We start from the raw sequence: 23,640 nt of genomic DNA on the forward strand, positions 1-23,640 counted from the left end.
GGGCGTTAGCCACATGCCAGGGGCTGGGACGATGTACCAGAACAGGTAAAGGCCCCCCAGTGTGTCTGATAGACTTTAAGGTCAGAAGAGACCATTGTGGTCATCTAGTCTGATCTTCTGCACATCACAGGCCACAGAACCTCACTCACCCGCTGCTGCAACAGACCCCAGCCTCTGGCTGAGCTACTGGAGTCCTCAAATCATGAGTTAAAGATTTCAAGTAACAGAGAATTCAACATTGACACTAGTTTAAACCAGCAGTGACTCATGCCCCATGCTGCAGAGGAAAGCGACAACCCCCCAGGGTCTCTGCCAGTCTGACCCGGGGAAAATTCCTTCCCGACCCCAAATCTGGTGATCAATTAGACCCTGAGCATGTGGGCGAGACCCACCAGCCAGAGACCTGGGGAAGAATTCTCTGTAGTAACTCAGGGCCCTCCTCATCTAATGTCCCATCTCTGGCCATTGGGGATTTTTGCTACTGGCAGTCGCCAATGGGCCACACACCATCATGGGTGGACCCATCATACCCTCCTCAATTAGGCTAAACAAGCCAAGCTCTTTGAATCTCCGCTCATAAGGTAGGCTCTCCATTCCTCGGATCATCCTAATAGCCATTCTCTGCACCTGTTCCAGTTTGAAGTCGAGTAGTACTCACGTGTGTGAGAGACCTGTTGTGCACCCGTTTACACTGATTTGTAATTGGAGTTAATCTGGTGTCAATCCTCTCTGTTCTAATCCTTGCTCATATCGGTGTAGCTGAACTGGCTAGTTACCAGCACAAGCCTTTCCCTTCACCTAGAGCAGTGGTTTTCAAACCGTGGGTCGCGACCCAGAACTGAGTTGCGGAATGGAAAGGACTGGGTCACGGTGGCTCTGGTCAGCACCACCAACCGTGCCATTAAAAGTCCCGTTGGCCAATGGGAGCTGGCGGGGCGGTGCCTGCAGGCGACAGCCTCGCGGCAATGCTTGCGTTCATCCGCCTAGGAGCCGGACCTGCTGCTGGCCGCTTCTGGGGCACATTGCGGTCCATGGTGCCAGGACAGGCGGGAAGTCTGCCTCGGCACCCCAGCTGCGCCACTGACCAGGAGCCACTGGAAGTAAGCCTGATTTGCGCCCCAACCCCACGCGCCAATCCCCTGCCCCAGCCCTAAGCCCCCCCAACCCAGAGCCCCCTCCTGCACCCCAAACCCTTCATCCCCAGCCCCACTCCAGAGCCTGAACCCCAGCCCAGAGCCCTGACCCGCTGCCCCAGCCCAGAGCCCCCTCCCACACCCTGAACGCTTCATTTCCGGCCCCACCCTGCAACCTTCACCCCCACACCTCAACCCTCTGCCCCAGCCCTGAGCCCATCCCACACCCCAAACCCCTCATCCCCAGTTCCGTTGGGTCGTGGGCATCAGCAATTTTCTTCAACTGGGTCACCAGAAAAAAAGTTTGAAAACCACTGACCTAGAGTCGTGTGTGCAGTACTGATCACACCATTTGAAAAAGGGTATTGCAGTATTAGAGAGGGTTCTGAGAAGGGCAATGAGAATAATGAGGGGTCTGGAAAATCTCTTTTGGTAAGAAAGATTGAAAAGAATGGGACTGTTTAGCTTAGAAAGGAGATGAATAAGAGGGGACAGGCTAAAAGGGTATAAAATAATGAATGGGACAGAGAAGACTGGGTTCGGATCGTCTTTTCTGCCTGTCTCATAACACAAGAAAAAGAGGACAGTTGATGAATCATAGAATATCAGGGTTGGAAGGGACCTCAGGAGGTCATCTAGTCCAACCCCCTACTCAAAGCAGGACCAATCCCCAGACAGATATTTGCCCCAGATCCCTACATAGTCCCCTGAAGGATTGAACACACAACCCTGGGTTTGGCAAGTCAATGGTCAAACCACTGAGCTATATGGAAAGGGATCAAACTCACAACCAATAAGAAATACTTTTACACAAAACATGTAATTAAACTGTGGAACTCATTGCCACATGGAGCTTTTGAGGCCAGTAATTTAGCAAGATGCAAATAAGGGATTGGATATTGATGATATGAATAACTAGAAACCCCAGAGTTAGAATAGTTAAGTTAATGCAAATAATTTTTTTGGACGGAATAAATTGGTCAAGGTTTAAAATGATCTCTAACTATTAGGGATTAGTAACACTCTTATATAGTGTTTTCCTGCACTAGATCTCAAAGTGCTTTACAAAGGAGGTACAGAAAGGGTCTTGGCCTTAAACCTGACTCTGAGCCTGGGTTTATTCTGTGGTGTAGAAAGAAAGCTGCCAAGCCTGCTCCCAGCAAGCCTCTATTGGCTTCTTTGTGTATGTAATTGCTTCATTTCTTTAAGTAGCATGTTGCTTCTTTGGGGGCTTTTCTGGGGGGTGGGGTGGGGGTGGCTTCTGGTCTGTTGTGTCTGTGTTGATGGGGTTTTTTTTTGTTTGCTTGTTTTTAATTTCCCGCCGGAGAGCCTGATTGGCTCCAGGTTGGGCAACCTGTTTTACAAGGCAGCTTGCTGGGTTTGGCAGGAAACGAAACTTATCTTGTTACACTGTCTGCAGGGAGCCATGGCTGCAGCAGGGAATCCTCTGAAGAGTCTCCGAGATGAAGCTACTTGCTCCATCTGTCTGAGTTTTTTCAAGGATCCAGTGTCTTTAGATTGCGGGCACAGTTTCTGCCGAGCCTGCATCACCCAGTGCTGGGAGAGACCAGATACAGACATCTCCTGCCCTCAGTGCAGAGAGACCTTTCCCCAGAGGACCCTGAGGCCGAACAGACAACTGGGGAACGTGGTAGAAATCGCCAAGCAGCTGAGTGTCCCAGCAGCAGCAGCAGGAGGAGATTTGTGCAACGCGCACCAGGAGCCTTTCAAACTCTTCTGTAACCAGGACCAAACTCTCATCTGTGTGATCTGCAGGGAGTCCCAGGCGCACCACGCTCACAGGGTGGTCCCTGTAGAGGAGGCTGCCCGGGAGCACAAGGTAGGCCACGGCTGGGCACGGGGCAGGGAGCGGAGCTGTGCCCCCCGTGCTGCATCTCTTCGCCCCTCCGCGGGCTGGGGTCAGTGGGGGGCTGGCCTGCAGCCCAGGTCTCCGGGCAGCTGGGGCTGGTGCTCGCGCCGCCTGGCGCTCCTGGGGCTGGGGACAGTGAGGGCTGCACTGCCTGCCTGGTGCTCTGGGGCGGAGGGGCCAGCTGTCACAGTGAGGGGGCTCTGGTGGGGATGGGGGACCTTGGGCAGATGGGGCTGGACTGGTGGCTATCCTCCCCGAGCCAATGGTTCACGTCCCGCCCACGCATACTTTGGAGTTTTGCTTTGGGTTTATGCATCTATTTGAACCAAATTCCCAGGACCACACTGAGTCTCAGTACTGGAGCACCTCGGAAGTGAGAACAAACCCTTTCCCCCATGCCAAACAATCGAACCCATTATTTATGAACTTTGTGAGTGTGTTGGGTTTTTAACCTGGAGTCCCTTTCTGCCATTAGGCCCTGGAGTTTAATATACACGTTTTAAAAAAGTGTTTTAGACACTCTTACCAAAACGTCCTTCCTTGTAAGTTGCTCGGCTTTAACTCCCTGACATCCAGCTCTCTTCATATACTGTTCCCTGTCATTGCATGGGAGCATGACACCCTATCCTACCCTGCTGGAAAATGAATACAACTTCAACTAGGGTTACCATACGTCCGGATTTTCCCGGACATGTCCGGATTTTTGGTCCTCAAATCCCAGTCCGGGAGGAATTTCCAAAAAGCCGGACATATCCGGGAAAATAGGGAGGCAGGGTAAGGGGACTGCTTCCTCCCCGGGCTTGAACTTTCCCGGCTCCCGCCGCTCTCCACCGCGCGCCAGGGCCGAAGCAACTTCCCCAGTGCAGCAGCAGCCAGAGCCCGGGGAGGAGGTGGCTGCATGCTCGGATGCCGCCCGCCGCCTCTGTGCCCCCGCAGAACTGGGGAGTTGTTAGTTTTGTTGCAGCCACTCGCACTCGGGCAAAAGACGCTCGGGGGACCCCGAGTGCGAGTGGAGTGGCTGCAGCAAAACTAACAACTCCCCCGATCTGCCGGGGCACGGAGGCGGCGGCGGCATCCGAGCGCGCAACCGCCTCCTCCCCGGGCTCCAACTTTCCCGGCTCCCGCTGCTCTCCACCGCGGCGAGGGCCGAAGCAACTTCCCCAGCGCAGCAGCAGCCGGGGGGCGGGAGGGAGGAGGGGGAATGCGGGGTGCTCAGGGGAGGGGGCGGAGACTTTGGGGAAGGGGCAGAGTTGGGGCGGGGCAGGGAAGGGGCAGAGTTGGGGCAGGGCCGGGGCCCCGTGGAGTATCCTCTTTTTGCAGTATTGCAATATGGTAACCCTACTTCAACCCATTGCCCTGCAGCATTTGGAGGATTCGCTGAAGGCAAAGGGCTGTCTGGACAAAGTCCCTAAGCCTCTACATCAGGTCTGGTGCCCCCAAGGCCTCTCTGTTCCCTGGCAGCATGACACATACAGCATAGAAGTAATGCAGGGCTGAGATTCCCAGCTGCCATTGAAATGGATGGGAGCTGTGCTTTTAGATCCTCTGTGTGGCTCTGCAACACCTCACCCCCTGGTGAATTACAGAAGAAGATCCTCGGAGCACATTTTCAAAAGCACCAACTGACTTTAGAGCCGAAGTCTCATTTTCAAAGGAGATTTAGTCCTGAATCCCCAAAGCGACTTGGGTGTTGTGATGCTCAGCATTGCAATGCCTAACTTTTAGGCACCTAGAAAATCACTAAGGACATAAGAACAGCTGCACTGGGTCAGACCAAAGGTCCATCTAGCCCAGTATCCTGTCTTCCGACAGTGGCCAATGCCAGGTGCTTCAGAGGGAATGAACGGAACAGGGCAATTATCGAATGATCCATCCATTGTCATCTGGTCCCAGCATGTGGCAGTCAGAGGTTTAGGGATCTCTGGAGCATGGGATTGCATCCGTAACCCTCTTGGCTAATAGCCATTGATGGACCTATCTTCCATGAACTCATCTAATTCTTTTTTGAACCCAGTTATACTTTTGGCCTTCACAACATCCCTGGCAATGTGTTCCATGGATTGATTGTGTGTTGTGTGAAGAAGTACTTCCTTTTGTTTGTTTTTAAACCTGCTGCCTGTTAATTTCCCCTGGTTCCTGTTATGTGAAGGGGTAAATAAACTTCCCTATTCACTTTCTCAACACCATCTGTGATTTTATAGACCTTTCACATCTCCACCCCAACCCCAGTTGTCTCTTTTCCAAGCTGAACACTCCATCTTTTTAATCTCTCCTCATAGGGAGGCTGTTCCAGACCATTAATGATTTTTGTTCCTTTCACTGTACATTTTCCTATTAAAATATATCTTGTTTAAAATGGGCCAATAGAACTGCATGACGTATTCAAGATGTACCATGGATTTATATAGTGGCATTATGATATTGTCTGTCTTCTGATCTATCACTTTCCTAATGGTTCTTAACATTCGGTTAGCTTTTATGAAAAGATGTTTTCAGAGATGACTCCAAAATCTCTTTCATGAGTGGTAAGAGCTCCTTTAGACCATGTCATTTTATATGTATAGTTGGGATTATGATTTCCAATGTGCATTACTTTGCATTTATTAACAGTGAAATTCAGCTGCCATTTTGTTGCCCAGTCACCCATTTTTGTGAGATCCCTTTGTAACTTTTCACAGTCTGCTTTGACTCAACTACCTTGAGTAATTTTGTATCATCTGCAGACTTTGCCACCTCACTGTTTACCCCCTATTCCTGATCATTTATGAATATGTTAAATAGCACTGGTCCCAGTATAGATCCTTGGGGGATCCTGGTATTTATCTCTCTCCGGTGTGAAAACTATCCTTTGTTTCCTATATTTTAACTGGTTACTGATCCATGAGATAACCTTATCTCTTATCTCATGACTGTTTAGTTTCCTTAAGAGACTTTAGTGTGGGACCTTGTCAAAGGCTTTCTGAAAGTCTAAGTACACTATATCCAGTGGATCATCCTTGTTGATAATAGATTGGTGAGGCATGATTTCCCTTTACAAGAGCTGTGTTGATTCTTCCCCCAACAAATCATGTTCATCTGTGTCTGACAATTTTGTTCTTTACTATAGTTTCAACCAGTTTGCCTGGTCCTGAAGTTACACTTTGTCTGCAGTACAGCCTATGTCGCCAAAACTTATGTTGCTCAGGCCTGTGAATATTTCACCTCCCTGAGTGACATAAGCATTCGTGTGCACAGTGCTATGTCAGCAGGAGAGCTTCTCCCGCCACCCTAAGCTTCTGCCGCTCCTGGAGGTGGGTTTATTATGCCGACGGGAAAGCTCTCTCCCCTTGGCATAGAGCATCTCCACCGCGTGCGCTGCAGCAGCACAGACGTATCGGTACAGCTGCAGTGCTGTACTTATCGACAATCCCTTAGGCTTACTGGCCTGTAATTGACAGGATTACAATGGGAGATGCTGCTGAGAGGGGTGTGTCCTAAGCCCCACCCCCTCAGAGTTTGGTGTAGGAATGCGCCTGTCTCTGTGATCCACACCTGGGAACCCCTCTCCTGGAGTCAGGCAGCTTAGACATCTAAACTGTTTCTTGCACGATGGAGTTCTGCACTTGTGTCACTCCACACAAAACGGCCAGGGAGGAGGCAGCAGACCTTCTTCATAACTGTTAGCCTGGAGGAAGGGCACTCACCTGGTATGTGGGAGAGTGAGGGGAAGGGATTTGAACCAGAATCTCTCACCTCTCAAGAGACAATTGTGACATTGCCATGAGCACTGTCTGGGACAGCCTGAGCGGGACATAGAAAGTCAATGGTAGCTTGAGAACAAAACTCCATGAGGCTTCTTTGAAAATCCCAGCCTCAAGTAATAAATCAGCGCTGCAATGTATATAAGTGTATCTGCGAGGACGGACTCCTCAGCCACCTGACCCTCCCAAACATTGTTTTTCTTGCCTCAGGAACAAATTCAAACCCGACTGAACACCCTGAAGCAAGAGAGAGAAGAACTTCTGGAGTGGAAACAGAATAGAGAGAAGCAAAGCCAGGAATATCTGGTAGGTGCCCATTGTTATGGTCCAGCAGTTACATCTGTCAAAGTTGGTATCTCTCTGTGTGGGGAGAGTGTCAACCCTGGTCTATACACAGCACTGCCTGATTTAGCTATGGCTACATCTACACTGCACAGTTCTGGGGGCGACCTGCAGGGTATGTGTAGCTACACAGCACAGTGAAAAGCAGGCTGTGTCCACGCTGTGGTGGGTGAATGAAAAGGCTCCAGCAGGGGGAGGCAGCAGAGCTGCCGGAGCCTTTCCCCACTTCTGGAGCCTTTACCTGCAGCAAGGAAAGGCTCCAGTGGCAGGGAGGCAGCGGGACACTACACTGCTAAAAATAGTGTAGATGGGGGAGGCACTGCTTGCGGGTGTATAGAGCCATGTATGTAGGTGTAGCAGATCATTGACTCACTGCCGCAGCGCCTCCTGCTGGTCATCTGGGAATTAGCTTTTTCCAGCACTCAGAGCACCTCCTGCTGGCTGGTGTCTCTCCTGCCTCAGGCCCCCGGGTCCCTCCTGGACCCCAGTGCCCCTTACCTTGGGGTGCTGCCCCACAGCAGTGCCCCCACACTCTGGATTTCCTTTCCCAAGGGAACCCCCTCCCCCTATTCCCGCCTTGCTTCAGTGGCTACTGCCAGTCATCATCTAGCCCCCTTTCTCTGGGGCAGACTGCAGTCTGTAATGGCCACTCATCATCCGCAAGGGGGTGGGACCAGCTGCCTCTGCCTATCCCCAGGCTGCACCTCTGCAGCCCCAATACCTGCTTAGGCCTTAACAGTGCCTCAGCCTGGAGAGTTGCCAGGCGGGAACTCCCCAGCTCCTCTTGCCTTTCCCCGGCACTGCTCTGCTCCCAGTACCCTGAGCTCCAGGCAGCTACATCCCTCCCACTCCAAGGCTGGAGAGAGATTGACCCAGCTCCTGCCTTAGCCCTTATATCAGGGCCAACTGTGGCCTGATTGGGTGTGGCCACAGCTGTGGCCACCGCCCCAATCAGCCTACCTTTTTCCCCAGGAGTGGGGTAGCTGCCCCGCTACAGTAGGGTATATAGCCAGAGGGTTCAGACATATCACGACTCTACTTGCTTAAGCAATGCCTCACCATCTACACTGCTATTTATGCCCATGTTAGCAGGGGCATATAGTGTACGTTCTCTACATTTGTGTAGTACAGATGTACCTCAAACCACTTTGTAATGTAATGTTTTCATACTGGTGTAAACCCCTGACATGCAAACACTGTAAACCTAATTTAATTTGACCCTAGTGTGGTGTGTAGGGTTCACCTTGTCCAGTTAAACTGAGATAAAATGTGCTAACTAGGAGCAAGGTCCAGCTTAGATCAGGGTTAGCTATGATGTATTGGGGACCGAGAGACTTTGTCCATTGGACCATATGAACTGGAACCATAAACTCACTGAACGTTAAATCTCACCAAATGAGGGTCAATCCATCATCATCATCGTATCCACTCATTATACTCCACACCTGAACATAGCTATTATATGAACAACATACCCTCATATCTCAATGTCTGTACTTTGACCCATTAACCTTTTAGCCCAATCGGGGATATTGCAGATTATGTATTCCTTACGCCACCGAATCTTAAACCGAACTTCGCACCCCTTGATAATCTGTACATTATTCCCTGATCTCCAGAAACTTCTACTCTGTACCGTTCACGTATTTTTTAAACATCATCTTGATAACCCCAAGCACTTTGCCTCTTGTAGACACACCCTTACAGGGTGTGATCATGTTTGTCTTTGTCTTTCCTCCACTACAAACTCTGATTTGAGGGGAGATTTTTTTCAAAGGCACATATGGTGATTAGTGCGTAAGTCACATTGACTGTCAATAGGACTTAGGTACCCAGTGGCTGTTTTGTATCTCTGAAATCCTCCCCCTGAATCTCCATCTATAACAGGGGTGGGCAAACTTTTTGGCCCGAGGGCCACATTGGGGTTGCAAAACTGTATGGAGGGCCGGGTAGGGAAGGCTGTGCCTCCCCAAACTGCCTGGCCCCCGCCCCCTACCTGCCCCCTCCCACTACCTACCCCCGACTTCCCCCCGACTGCCCTCCTCAGAACCCCACCCTCATCCAACCCCCCCCGCTCCCTGTTCCCTGACTGCCTCGATCCCTATCCACACCCCCGCCCCTGACAGGCCCCTGGGACTCCCACGCCTATCCAATCCCCCCCCCCCCCCCATGTCCCCTTCCGAACCTCTGCCCCATCCAACCGCCCCCTGCTCCCTGTTCCCTGACTGCCCCCTGGCACCCCTTGCCCATTATCCAACCCTCCTGCTCCCCGCTCCCTTACCATGCCGCTCAGAGCGACAGGAGTTTGCAGCTGCCTGGCCGGAGCCAGCCACACCACCCACAGCGCTGGCGGCGCAGCAAGCTGAGTTTCTGGGTGGGGGGCGGAGGGGAACATCAGGGGAGGGGCTAGCCTCCTCAGCTGGGATCTCAAGGGCCAGGCAAGACAGTCCCGTGTGCCGGATGTGGCCCGCAGGCTGTAGTTTGCCCACCTCTGATCTATAACTACCAGACATGACTGGTTTCCTCTGGGACAATGTAATTAACAAAATGCCAGATGAAACATGTAAGAGCTGGAGAAAAAGCATTTTGCACAGTATATGTTGTACCTGGCGTTTTGTGAGGATAACCAGCAGGACTTTCCTTCAGTCTTCTCCACAACTCTCTGCCAATGTATTCCTGATTCTGAGTCAGACTCCCCCTTCCAACCTTTCTGCTATTGGAAGACTCTAGATGATCAGCAGAAAATACTAAGCCATTCAGACCTGAAGACTCATCATTTTAGAGATATTGGGTGACATTTTCAAAAGTGCCTAAGTGATTTTGGACCCTAAGGTTTACAATTTTGCAAGTTGTTAAGGGCCAGATTCTGACAGGTATTTAGGAGCTTAAAATGCAGAGAGAGTCCTAGTGAGATTTTTCAAAAGCAGCTAAGTAGCACCTAATGTCCTCTGTAGTCTAGGGCACTTAGGCACCTAAGTGATACTGAAAATACCTCTAGGGGCTTATATGCCTCTTTAGACACCTAAATATCTTTTAAAAGCAGCTCCTTATACATTTTTTGAAATGGGTTTCAGCTCCTAAATGATTTTGTTGTTTCTGAAAATTTACCCTAAGTTCTATTTTCAAAAGTCACTTTCAAAGAAACTTAGGCTCCTAAGCACCAAAAGTCACTTTGAAAATGGGAATTGGACTCCTAAGTCACCAAGGCACTTTGGAACACGTTATTCATTCAGGCCAGCTGAATCTTCTCTCTAGTAACTATCAGGCATGTTCTCCTGAAATCTCATCCGTATGTTCGTAGTAGGGTAATATGAAAAGAGGGCTCTAAGACTCTCCCCATATCTCTGATAGGCTGTCCAACTTTCTCATTTGTGAAAACCGGACGCTGAGCGCTGGAACCTGCCCCGTCCCAGGCTCCGCCTCTTTCCCTCGAGGCCTCGCCCCCCACTCCTCTTCCCCCTCTCACTGTCGCTTGCTGCTCTCTCCACCTCCCTCCCCCTACCAGCTGAGCAGGGCTCTAGGGGTGTGGTGGAGTTGACTGGCGCAGGGCGGGGGAGGGAGAGCCATGCTCTGGGGTTAAAGGGGTGATTGGAGCAGGACAGGGGACCTGCCCATACTTCTCTCCCCCCAGATCCATCCCTGAGTGCTCCTCCAGGTTCCCAGCAGCAGCTGCTGCTCTTCCCATCCCCTGGTGTTGGAAGCCAGTAACTGTGGGTAACCGGACTTCTAGTGTGCTGACCAGACACTGCCTGGTTTCCTTTTCGAAATCTGGACATCTGGCAACCCTAGTCCCTGACCTGTCCTTTTCCTGTTTGTCTCTTCATTACAGGGAAAGATAGAAGCTGAGAAGCAGAAGATTGTGTCTGAATTTGAGCAACTGCGGCAATTCCTGGAGGAGCAAGAGCGACTCCTGCTGGCCCAACTGGAAGATTTGGACAAGGAAATTGTGAAGATACAGGATGAAAATGTCACCAAAGTGTCTGAGGAGATTTCCCATCTCAGTGACTTGATCAGTGAGATAGAAGAGAAGTGTCAGCAGCCAACAAGCCAATTCCTGCAGGTGAGACAGTTAGAGACACCCAGATCCCTGCCCAGGGAAGGGAGAGATTCTGATTGATTAACTTTGGAGTTTACTAAGTACTTGGAGAGGTCCCATTCCACAATGGAGACTGTCAGTGTGTCCTTTAGCAAAGTTTGGGAAAACAAAATGTGACATTTCTAATATTTCCAATGTGGAAACCATTTTGCTGTTTTAAAGGCAGACGTTTCAGGCCTTTTTGATACATCATACTGTGTATAAGCCCCTTTGTTTTCAATTTAAACCAATTTTACCAAAAAATTCCTGGGTTTTACAAAAACATATTATTCAGTTTTTTCTGATTTTCATCCTCCTTTTGTATTCTTCAAATATATAAAAAATAACTTTTTATTAGGAAAATACAATATGTTGCATGAGATCTCTGTATTACGATAATACATTAGTCTGTGTGTATATAAAAAGCTGCCTGGTGAAGTAAGAACATATTGTTCTAGAAGATACACATAATAAACTAACAGGCACGCACACAACTCTGAAGTGCGTGTGCATCTGGACGTACTGATGAATCTCACACCCACCACGTACTCAAATGGTGTGGCCCAATTATCAAATGTGAATATTTATAGGCTAATAGTTCTAAGTCTACACCAGAAAACTGTTTGTTCAAATGAAAAGTTTTAATTGGGGATTAGAGATCTATTGTTTTCTTAAATTCAGGGGTGGGGTGTTCTGTTTTGAGTTCTGTTTTAGTTCTGCAGCAAACCACAGTGATGAACAGAATTCAAACCATTAATCTACTGAATATGTTTTTCCCCCGTCTTTCCATCCACCAAAATAAACCCCGATATTTACCTAGAAAAATTAATATTTTTTTGCACTGATTTTCCCCTGTTTTTGTTGTTGTGGTAATTTTTCCTGGGAATTTATCAGTGTTTAACTAAAATAAAAACAGAAAACGAAGGGCCCTAATGATCTGGAAGCAATAAAAGGCACAACTCCAGTTTCTAGGAAGTGGGAGATTAGGAAAGCGAAGTTCTTTGCGGGGCCTATTAAGAAACGGGAATGAATCCAGCTTTCAGAATTGCTGACCAGAATTGCACACATGGAGAAAGGCAAACGCTCTGGACACAGCAGTTGCATGTGGAAGTCAGGGATTCACGTGTCTGATGAGTTTGTTTGAGCAAGTGCCATTGGCAGAGGCAGAATAGAATTTAGAAGGAGAAAATCCCACAATCATGGTGCGTGCTTAGGGGTCCCATTTCATCGAAGTCTGTGAATGGAATTTTAAAGGTGCAACTACAGAGAACTGCATCTAGAGCTCGACTAGGGATGGCAAAGTGAGTCCTCTCCAGAGCAGGAGCAATCGCCAGCTTGTGGCACGTGGGACTGAGCTCTTTTTTTTTTTTTTTCCTCCCTTCTCTCTCTTCTAGGACATCAAAAGCACCTGGAGCAGGTACGTAGCTCCTTTCTACTCCCCCTTATGCTTCATTATGTTGGAAGGTGTAGCGGGGTGGACACTGCTCCAGATAAGGGCACCAGGATCCTGGGAGGGACACGGGGGCCAGAAGCGGTAAGGCGGATCACCGGCCTGCAGAGGGCACTCTGGAGGCTGGATTGAGCTGATTCCCCGAGATGACCAGCAGGAGGCGCTGCAGGGGTGAGTCTGACCCCTTACAGAAGGGGATTGGACCCCCGGGGTCAAATTTTGCAGGGTATTTAGACACCCAACATGTAGCTAGGCACTTGGTGGAATTTTCCAAAGCAGCTAAGCGAGTTAGGCACCTCTCATTGCAATCAGTGGCAGTTGGGAGCCTAGCTTGGTTAGGAGCTTTTGAAAATCCCAGGAGGCACCTTTAAAAATCAGTCCTTAAGTGACTTGCCCAAGGTCACGCAGGGAGGCTGTGGCCGAGCAGGGAGTGGAACGTAGGTTTCCAGAGTTCTATAGCAACCCGTTAACCACTGGAGCATCCTTTCCCACGAGATTATGCCCGTCTCTCTGAGGGGCAGCTTGTGGACCCCTTACTCTCTAACTCCCATTTGAGGATCTAGGCATTTAAATACTCCAGAGAGGAGGGCAGTTGACTCTCCAGTGGGAGTTAGAAGCTCACAACGAGCCCACAAGAGAGCAGCCTCTGGTAGCTCATTCTCACAAAAGAAAGAAAAGATTTAGAGATTTTTGTTTTTTTTCCCCCTCTAGGTGTGAGAAGCTGAAGTTCGAGAAACCAGTGGCCGTGCCAGAGGACCTGAGAGAGAGAGTCGGCGTCTCTTCCCAAAGAAATGTTTGTCTAAAGGAGGCTCTGAAGAAATTCAAAGGTAACTGAACAGTTATCTGGGTTCATGCTATGGTGATGGTACATCGAGATGTGCCTCTGACTGTGGAAGGAGATGGACTCTGGCCTATTAGTTCTCAGCTCGTCCCAGCTAGACGTCTTTGTGGGTGGGATGGGGAAGGCTCAGGGCTGATGCCAGTTTGCCAGGCCTCCATTTGGATTGTCTCAGATCCAAAATTGGCCACTCAGAATTTCAGAGAGACACAATCACCAGATGTTTTAGAAAATGTTGAATTTAACCTCCATGGCTGGGATTTTCTAAGGGACCTAAGGGATTTAGGCACCCATCTCTCTCTGACCGTCCATGCGGAGTTGGCCACCATATGGCCTCAGCCCTTTTGAAAATCCCAGAGTCTGTACCTCAAGTTCCTCCATCTTTCAAAAGGAGGAAATAATGGCCAACCTACCTTGTTGTGCTAATTAGTGAATGCCACCAGTGCTTTGAGATCCTTGGAGGAAGGTGGGAGATGGAGACGAGCAAGATATGTATTTTGGATGATGATTTCACTTTAGTTTGGTCTTGCTGTAAAGGTCTCCCCATTCCAATCTGCCTCTCGTTCTATGGTCTTCTCCTTTGGGCTGTCTCAGAATTACAGCACGGTTCCATGCAGTGCTGCTGTAGCCATGTCAGTCCCAGGATATTAGGGTGGGGGATGTCATAGCTTTTATTGGACCAACCCCTGTTGGTGACAGCGACAAGCTTTTGAGCTACACGGACCTGAAGAAGAGCTCTGAGTAAGCTTCAAAGCTTGTCTCTCTCAAGCACGATTACATTAATTAACGGTAGGAATGTCACCAGAGTCAAGACAACATGAAATCACCTCTTCCAATCCTTCCTTTCTCTAGAGACCCAGCCCTCTGAACTGACCTCTGAGCCCAAAGGCAGAGAGAAAGGGTGAGGGCTAGATTCACAAAAGCACTTGGGGGTCTACCTGCCATTTTAGCTCCTGAATTCCAGAATCAGACCACACTGGGATTCACAAAGCCCCCCGCTCAGCTTCTACCAAATCTTGTAGGTGCCTAAAATCACTCATCACCTCTATTTTTGTGGTAAATGTTCCTTAGGCATCTATGTTTCTGCCTCTGTGCATGTGCACTGCAGTTCTAGTCTAACTGTCCAGACACCTAAGCCCCAGAGAGATACACGAACAGGGGAAAGAAAGGTTTCAGAGTAGCAGCCGTGTTAGTCTGTATCCGCAAAAAGAACAGGAGTACTTGTGGCACCTTAGAGACTAACAAATTTATTAGAGCATAAGCTTTCGTGGACTACAGCCCACTTCTTCGGATGCATATAGAAAGAAAGAAAGGCGTTCCTCCTCCTAACTCGCCTACAGGCCCCAATCTGAGATGCCTGCTCTGACCATACTTACTGGCTCAGGCCCTATATGCGAACTTACCCAAAAGAACCAGGCCCTAGGGAACAAGATGCTCCCTTAAAACGTACACTTCTGTGATTAGGGTACAGACCTGGGATGTGGGAGCCCCCCAGTTCAAATCTCCTGCCCCCCAGAGGGGAAGAAGGGATTCTAACAGGGGTCTGATATAGGTCTCTGTCTCCTCTTTTGAATCTGTTCCACTGTGTATAAATAATTGAGCAGGGGGACAGGCTTCTGGGTCTCCCACCTCCCAAGGGCGTGCTCTAACCACTTGGCTACAGAGACATTCTCGTGATTTCTCTCTGCCTCTGGCCCAATGAATTATTGATTATCCCCAGTGGAACCTCTCCCCCAGGAGAGCATGTGGGCACCCTGCATCAGAATATCCTACAGCCCAGAGATTAGGGCACTCCTTGAGAGGTGGTAGATCCCATTTCAAATCCCTGCTCCCTCTGCGACACAGGATTGACTTGAACCAGGGGTCTCCCAAAGGCCAGCTGAGTGCCTGACTCCTGCTTTGTGAATCACAGTGACTTTATAGATTCATAGATTCTAGGACTGGAAGGGACCTCGAGAGGTCACCGAGTCCAGTCCTCTGCCCGCATGGCAGGACCAAATACTGTCTAGACCATCCCTGATAGACATTTATCTAACCTACTCTTAAATATCTCCAGAGATGGAGATTCCACATCCTTCCTAGGCAATTTATTCCAGTGTTTAACCACCCTGACAGTTAGGAACTTTTTCCTAATGTCCAACCTAAACCTCCCTTGCTGCAGTTTAAGCCCATTGCTTCTTGTTCTATCCTTAGAGGCTAAGGTGAACAAGTTTTCTCCCTCCTCCTTATGACACCCTTTTAGATGCCTGAAAACTGCTATTATGTCCCCTCAGTCTTCTCTTTTCCAAACTAAACAAACCCAGTTCTTTCAGCCTTCCTTCATAGATCATGTTCTCAAGACCTTTAGTCATTCTTGTTGCTCTTCTCTGGACCCTCTCCAATTTCTCCACATCTTTCTTGAAATGCGGTGCCCATAATTGGACACAATACTCCAGTTGAGGCCTAACCAGCGCAGAGTAGAGCAGAAGAATGACTTCTCGTGTCTTGCTCACGACACACCTGTTAATGCATCCCAGAATCATGTTTGCTTTTTTTGCAACAGCATCACACTGACTCATATTTAGCTTGTGGTCCACTATAATCCCTAGATCCCTTTCTGCCGTACTCCTTCCTAGACAGTCTCTTCCCATTCTGTATGTGTGAAACTGATTGTTCCTTCCTAAGTGAAGTACTTTGCATTTGTCTTTGTTAAACTTCATCCTGTTTACCTCAGACCATTTCTCCAATTTGTCCAGATCATTTTGAATTATGACCCTATCCTCCAAAGCGGTTGCAATCCCTCCCAGTTTGGTATCATCTGCAAACATAACAAGCGTACTTTCTATGCCAATATCTAAGTTGTTGATAAAGATATTGAACAGAGCTGGTCCCAAAACAGACCCCTGCAGAACCCCACTTGTTATACCTTTCCAGCAGGATTGGGAACTATTAATAACTACTCTCTGAGTATGTTATCCAGCCAGTTATGCACCCACCTTATAGTAGCCCCATCTAGATTGTATTTGCCTAGTTTATTGATAAGAATATCATGCGAGACCGTATCAAATGCCTTACTAAAGTCTAGGTATACCACATCCACCGCTTCTCCCTTATCCACAAGACTCGTTATCCTATCAAAGAAAGCTATCAGATTGGTTTGACATGATTTGTTCTTTACAAATCCATGCTGGCTATTCCCTATCACCTTACCACCTTCCAAGTGTTTGCAGATTTCCTTAATTACTTGCTCCATTATCTTCCCTGGCACAGAAGTTAAATTAACTGGTCTGTAGTTTCCTGGGATGTTTTTATATCCCTTTTTATAGATGGGCACTATATTTGCCCTTTTCCAGTCTTCTGGAATCTCTCCTGTCTCCCATGATTTTCCAAAGATAATAGCCAGAGGCTCAGATACCTCCTCTATTAGCTCCTTGAGTATTCCAGGATGCATTTCATCAGGCCGTGGTGACTTGCAGGCATCTAACTTTTCTAAGTGATTTTTAACTTGTTCTTTTTTTATTTTATCTTCTAAACCTACCCCCTTCCCATTAGCATTCACATGTTAGGCATTCCTTCAGACTTCTCGGCGAAGAGCGAAACAAAGAAGTCATTAAGCATCTCTGCCATTTCCAAATTTCCTGTTACTGTTTCTCCCTCCTCACTGAGCAGTGGGCCTACCCTGTCCTTGGTCTTCCTCTTGCTTCTAATGTATTGATAAAAAGTCTTCTTGTTTCCCTTTATTCCTGTAGTTAGTTTGAGCTCATTTTGTGCCTTTGCCTTTCTAATCTTGCCCCTGCATTCCTGTGTTTGCCTATATTCATCCTTTGTAATTTGTCCTAGTTTCCATTTTTTATATGACTCCTTTTTATGTTTTAGATCATGCAAGATCTCGTGGTTAAGCCAAGGTGGTCTGTTGGTTTAACCACGAGATCTTTCTAGGTATCTAAATGTTGGGTGTTGTGATACTAAGCATCACCTTGCCTAAGTTTCTTTGTGAATCAAGTCCCATTTTCATGAGGCTATTTTCCTACAAGAAAGGGGGAAATCACCTTTCCTCTGATCTTTTCTTTCTCTAGAGACCCTGCCCTATCAACTGCGCTTTCTGATCTCAAAGGCAGAGAAAGAGGGTAAGTTTTCATGAGGATATTTTCCTACAACAATTATTAATTAAAATCTCAGGATTAATTTTTTAGAAGAAGCTTCTGCATTCAAACAAGAGGTTTCCACCAATAAATAGTCATGGATTCCAAGGTTAGAAGAAATCATTATATCATAAAAACAGCCAGACTGGATCAGACCAAAGGTCCATCTAGCCCAGTATCCTGTCTTCCAACAGTGGCCAATGCCAGGTGCCCCAGAGGGAATGAACAGAACAGGTGATCATCCAGTGATCCATCCCATCACCCATTCCCATTTTGTGATGTATGAACGTGCACATACTATTTACAATTGGAAAGTAGGGTACATTTTTTAGGTCCAATAATCAGTCTTTAGGGCACACTCAGGTCACATTTTGCTCTTCTCTCAGTAATTATAAGGACTAAAAATTTCCTCTATTTTTATTTTTTATATGAAAGACAAGCTTCGCTGCTGGAAAACGTCATTAACACAGAGTGCAGGTTGACCATCAGTGCCATGTACTCTTCCAGAACGTGAAACTGGGAAATAAAGAGTTAAGGAAGTGTCTCCCACCAGCTCCTATGCTATACTTCCCTCCTCCCCTAGTGTCAGGAGCATGGATTCGTGTGCTGGGCTCCATCCATCCCCAGCTGCTGGATGGTCCCTTTGGGGGAGACCATGCTAAAGCCAGTACTGAACCAGGCAGAGAAACAGAACTGCAGCGGCAGTCAAAAAAGCAAACAGAATGTTGGGAATCATTAGGAAAGGGATAGATAATAAGACAGAAAATATCATGTTGCCTCTCTATAAATCCATGGTATACCTACATCTTGAATACTACGTGCAGATGTGGTTGCCCCATCTCAAAAATATATATTGGAATTGGAAAAGGTACAGAAAAGGGCAACAAACGATTAGGGGTATGGAACAGCTGCCATATGAGGAGAGATGAATAAGATTGGGACTTTTCAGCTTGGAAAAGAGATGACTATGGGGAGATATGATAGAGGTCTATAAAATCATGACGGGTGTGGAGAAAGTAAATAAGGAAGTGTTATTTACTCCTTCTCATAACATAATTACTAGGGGTCACCAAATGAAATTAATAGGCAGCAGGTTTAAAACAAACAAAAGGAAGTATTTCTTCACACAACACACAATCAACCTGTGGCACTCCTTGCCAGAGGATGTTGTGAAGACCAAGACTGTAACAGACTTCAAAAAAGAACTAGATAAATTCATGGAGGATAGGTCCATGAATGGCTGTTAGCCAGGATGGGCAGGGATGGTGTCCCTAGCATCTGTTTGCCGGAAGCTGGGAATGGGCGACAGGGGATGGATTACTGGATGATTACCTGTTCTGTTCATTGCCTCTGGGGCACCTGGCATTGACCACTGTATTGGCCTAGATGGACCATTGGTCTGACCCACTAGCTACCTAATATCTCTTCACTCTGCTCCGTGGAGCTGTCGTGCACCAGAGAAGCCAGGCTACTGTCTCTTCTCAGATGTATTCAGAGTGTGAATGGAATTTAACAGCAGGGAGTAAGGAGCTCAGTTAGATACATGTATAACTAGATTCTCTCTAGAGAGTCATGGTCTGGCAGGGGAAGGCTTTTTATTGGATGAATGGAGAAAGGACCCTAATTGCGACCTCCTTTTCCCATCCACTGACCAGAAGCCGGTCTACTGCCTTCCTCCATAGGGATCCCATATTTGCTTCCTTCTGCAACAAATCCCCAAATCAGTATTGTAAGAATAATCCACCAGGCACATATAAAACCCCAGCCACATGCAGTGATCATCTGCTCTCTGGACTGGGGAAGGAGGAAACACTCTGGGGCCTGGAGTCCCTTTTTGGTGTGTTAGAGAATCTCCAGGAGTCTTAATAGCTCCTCTGAAATCAACAGGGGTGTCGGGAGGCAGGCTGGACCCCCACTCCTGGTCCTCACCAGACTAGTTACCACATTAAGTGCGACTAGCGCAGACACAATTTAGTACTTTTCAAATGCATTAGCTGGTGTCCCTGTTAACATCCTCTGCCTGGTGTCTGCTGCCTCCCCTGCTCTGTTCTATTGCTGGATGTGGAGCACCCCCAGCAAGGGAGAGGGATCGGGGGAGGAGACTGAGATCCCCTCTGCCACGGATCCCCAGGATTGGTGCTACGGCCCCAGCTTTGGAACAGTCTCTGGGAGGAGCCCCTTCAATGGGCCAGACCCCCACCGTCAGCCCACTCTTCCTGCAGGGTAAGCCACGCGGCTTCACCAACTCCTCAGGCTGGACCTCTGGGCCTTCAGCCCTCCTGCCTCACAACAGGAGCTGTGTGCAGGGCGTCCAACTGAGACAGACCCCTGAGGGAGGCGTCTATGATCTTAGGGAGCAACACACCTCTGCAAGCACCTGCAGCGACACTCAGCCACCGCTGTCACTGTCAAGCAACTGGGTTTTAGTCCACTGCTCTGCACCACAGCACAGGGAGACCTTGGTTAGCACAGAGAAATGAAGGTTACAGCCATAAGCACCAACTTTCCCCAGCACCGGTGGTTGCTCGCACCCCCTTGGCCCTGCCCCGACTCCATCCTTTCCCCGCCCCCATTCCAATCCCTTCGCCAAAGTCCCCGCCCCAACTCCGCCCCCTCCCTGCCTCTATTGGACCCCTTTCCCAAATCCTGGCCCCGCCTCTTCCCCCGAGCACGCTGGGTTCCCCCTCCTCCCTCCCAGCGCTTGCCGTGCGAAACAGCTGTTTCGCGGTGCAAGTGCTGGGAGCTAGGGGGAAAAAGAGGGCACGCAGCGCGCTCAGGGCGTAGGTGGAGGTGAGCTGGGGCGGGGAGCTGCTGGTGGGTGCTCAGCACCTACCAATTTTTCCCTGTGGGTCCTCCAGCCCTGGAGCACCCACGGAGTTGGTGCCTATGGTTACAGCATAGTCTGTAGCCGGTGCCCAGCCCTGCTGTGCAAACCCCATTGTTCAAGCTCTGTCTCCCTGTCCATCTGATCTGCTTTCTCAGACTCCCAGGTGTGCCCCCCACCATAGGCGCCGTGGGGCTAGAGCACCCACAGAAAAAAAATAGTGGGTGCTCAGCACCCACTGGCAGCCCCATGGATCAGATCCTCCCTCTCCTCCCCTTCCACCTGCCGGCGGCCCCGCCAATCAGCTCCTTCCCCTCCCTCCCAGCACCTCCTACCCACTGCGATCAACTGTTCAGTGGTGGGCGGGGAAGCAGGGGCAGGAAGAGGCGGGGTAAGGTGGAGACGTGGTCGAAGGGGTGGAGTGAGGGTGGGGCCTGAGGCAGAGCAGGGTCTACCACCCCCCAAGAAGTCAGCTCCTCTGCCCCCCACTGCTTCCTGCAGCCAACATGTAACTTCCGCTTCACCCCTCCCCCACCTCTAGTCCTTTGTTCCCGAGCTGGGGCGATGCAGCTCAGCCGCAGAGGCGGGGAAATCCATAGCTCTCCCGGGTGCTGGTTGCTATGTTTCCCCCGAGAGCAAACACTCCCTTTTCACCCACTGGGTAACAACACGGCATATAGGGAAACTGAGGCACATATAGGCTTCATAAAAAAATCCCAGTTTTTCACCCTCTCCTAACAATACCTCCTAGATGCCTGGCGGGAACGACGGGGAATTTCCTGCTCAGCTTCAGCCACCAGGCAGCTCCCCAGGACTGACACTCAGAGCCCACCCCAGCCAGCCCGGGGCTACTGGGGAGCGTGAGAAATGGTCCTAGCCTCCCCCAGGGCTGAGCTCTGCCTGGAAGGGTCTGTCTGCACTGCAGAGTGAACCCTGGGGATCGGCACCCGGGTTAGCCTGGGCTGGGCGCAAGGAGCCATGCTGCTGAGCCTGACCTCACTTACTGTGTCCTCACTGGTGCTGCTGAGTCTCTAGGACTTCTGGGAGCACATCCCATGGCTGGTGGTGCCGCCGTGAGCTGAGCTATTCTGTGTTTCTTTCCCAGCGATTCGTGGGGTACCCGGCCTGTCTTTCACAGGGGAATTGTGGGAAGGCACTGGAGGGCTATTTTCCCTCAGGTCAGGCTGGCAGTGATGATGGGGGGGAGGGTTTTCACCTTCCTCTGCAGCATGTGGATGCGGTGAAGTACCAGGATTGTTTGGGGGTATCTCACTGAATCATTTCCCTGCATTGTGGGGCCTCGGGCACTGGTGCATCTCGGTGCCTCCTCTTCTCTGCCTGTGGCACATAAATAGTCCAGTCTGCTGTAGGCTGTCATGCTTTGGGCTAATGTTGGGGGTTGGGTTAGGTGGGTGCTGGGTGGGGTTGGTGGCCTGTGCTATACGGGGGTCAGATTAGATGACCTGGTTCCCTTCTGGCCTCAGACTCTGACTCTCAGCACTGGAGTGGTTTAGCCTCCAAAGAGGCGCCAACTTCCCCAGTTCCCAGGGGGGTACTTGATCCTCGCTCTGCCCCAGGCCCCTCCCCAAGCCCCCATCCCTCCCCCCACCTCTTCCTGCCCCCACAGCTTCCCCTACCCCTCAGAACCTCCTACCCACCTCTGAACAATGGATCCGTGGCAGGAGGAAGGCGCTGGGAAGGAGGGGGAGGAGCTGATCGGTGGGGCCCGTCGGTAGGTGGGAGGTGCTGTGGGGAGAGGGGGAGGAGTTAATCCGCAGGACCTTCTGGTGGGTGCAGAGAGTCGATGCCTATGCTGGGTGGAAAGAACTCAGATGAGGTGTTTATGCATTTGGACAGGAAGGGCATTAGAGTTAGCAGCTGACTAATCGCCTGGGTTAACTCTGCAGTGAAGACAGACCTTAACACTCTCCTTCTGTCTCTCTCTCCCCTCTTGCAGTGCAGGCCACTCCGGATCCAGACCTGGCAATTCCCTGTCCCGTCCTGTCCACAGATGAGAGTGTGATACAGAAATACCAAGACACGGGATATTTAGTGCCACAGAACAGGTTTTACCCTGCTCCCTGTGTGCTGGGCTATAAGGGCTTCACCTCAGGGAGATGTTACTGGGAAGTGGAGGTGGGGAACAAAGATGACTGGGTTTTGGGCATTGCCAAAGAGTCTGTGATACATGAGGGAGCGATAAGCTGTACACCAGAAGAGGGGATCTGGGCTTTGCAGAGTACAGGGAATGAGTACTGGGCCCTCACCTCCCCTAAGACTGCTCTGGACCTACGTCGTAGACCCAGTAACATTGGGGTTTACCTGGATTATGAAGGGGAGAAAGTTACATTTTATGACATTACATCTTCTGGCAGAGAGACAATCTTTACTTTCACATCCTCTTTTACCGGGAAGATCATCCCCTTCTTTGGGAGCCGGCGTGTCGAATTTCTGAGAAGGGGCAGACATGGTCACTGGCAGGCATACCCATTCAGACCTGTGACAGAGCAGCAGGGATTATTCAATATGGGATATCTAAAGTAGAGCAAAGACATAGGTAATATATAAATTACAGCTATCACACTTTGCCATTCTAATCACAGTCTTGCCAGCCTCAAGCATTCAAAAACTCTGTCAGGCCCCCCACAATCATGGGATTGGCTTAAACATCTTTTTATATATTATGTTATTTTTCTTTGCCTTCTGGTTTCCCAGCTTTCAGGGTGTTCTTGTTTCCAGTTTTCAATCTTTGCTACACAAACATGAAGGCTGGAAATGTATCTGTAATATAATCTGAGCTCCCTTGCAATCTATCTACTCCAGCAGCTGGGACTTTTAAGAAAAACACTGAGTGCTGCGAGACTCACAATAAAATGGTGAGGGAGAACAAGACTGACTTGCTCAGCATTATACTGGTGAAAGGAGTTTCTCGACCCTCTTACATGCCTGTCTCTATAACTCTGTGATCCTCCAGACACACACGAACTGGCCAACCAGCAAACACCAGGAGCCACTCCCAGGGTCACAGCAGAGCCTGCCTGTTTTAGGGCAGGTCTACACTTAAAATACTGCACCGGCGCTGCTGTGTCGCTGTAATGCTTAAGAAAAGATGCTCCTACGCCGACAGGAGAGCTTCACAGAGCTGGATTAACTACACCAGGAGAGGTGTAGTTAATCCACCTCTGTGAGAGGCGGTAGCTATGTTAACGGGAGAAGCTCTAGTGCTTAATTACTCTCTCCGCTAGAA

At 49.4% G+C, this 23,640-nt stretch overlaps 1 protein-coding gene across 1 annotated transcript; it reads left to right on the forward strand.

The window, feature by feature from the left end:
• Positions 1 to 2,543: 2,543 nt before the first annotated feature.
• LOC135887967 (zinc finger protein RFP-like) lies at positions 2,544 to 23,276 on the forward strand. Its single transcript, XM_065415771.1, has 7 exons — positions 2,544 to 2,973; positions 6,954 to 7,049; positions 10,915 to 11,145; positions 12,555 to 12,577; positions 13,322 to 13,437; positions 17,504 to 17,554; positions 22,351 to 23,276. The coding sequence occupies exons 1-7, from the start codon at positions 2,560 to 2,562 to the stop codon at positions 22,935 to 22,937; spliced, it is 1,518 nt and encodes a 505-aa protein (XP_065271843.1). The 5' UTR covers positions 2,544 to 2,559; the 3' UTR covers positions 22,938 to 23,276.
• Positions 23,277 to 23,640: the final 364 nt, after the last annotated feature.

The sequence above is a fragment of the Emys orbicularis genome, chromosome 13, assembly GCF_028017835.1.
Source record: "Emys orbicularis isolate rEmyOrb1 chromosome 13, rEmyOrb1.hap1, whole genome shotgun sequence".
Taxonomy (NCBI): Eukaryota; Metazoa; Chordata; order Testudines; family Emydidae; genus Emys; species Emys orbicularis.

Bases quoted from the DNA above. Each gene is read 5' to 3' on its own strand.
- LOC135887967 (XM_065415771.1), top strand. From the start codon at position 2,560: ATGGCTGCAGCAGGGAATCCTCTGAAGAGTCTCCGAGATGAAGCTACT. The intron at 11,146-12,554 runs GTGAGACAGTTA...TCTCTCTTCTAG, and splicing joins CAACAAGCCAATTCCTGCAG to GACATCAAAAGCACCTGGAG. The intron at 17,555-22,350 runs GTAAGTTTTCAT...CCCCTCTTGCAG, and splicing joins CTCAAAGGCAGAGAAAGAGG to TGCAGGCCACTCCGGATCCA.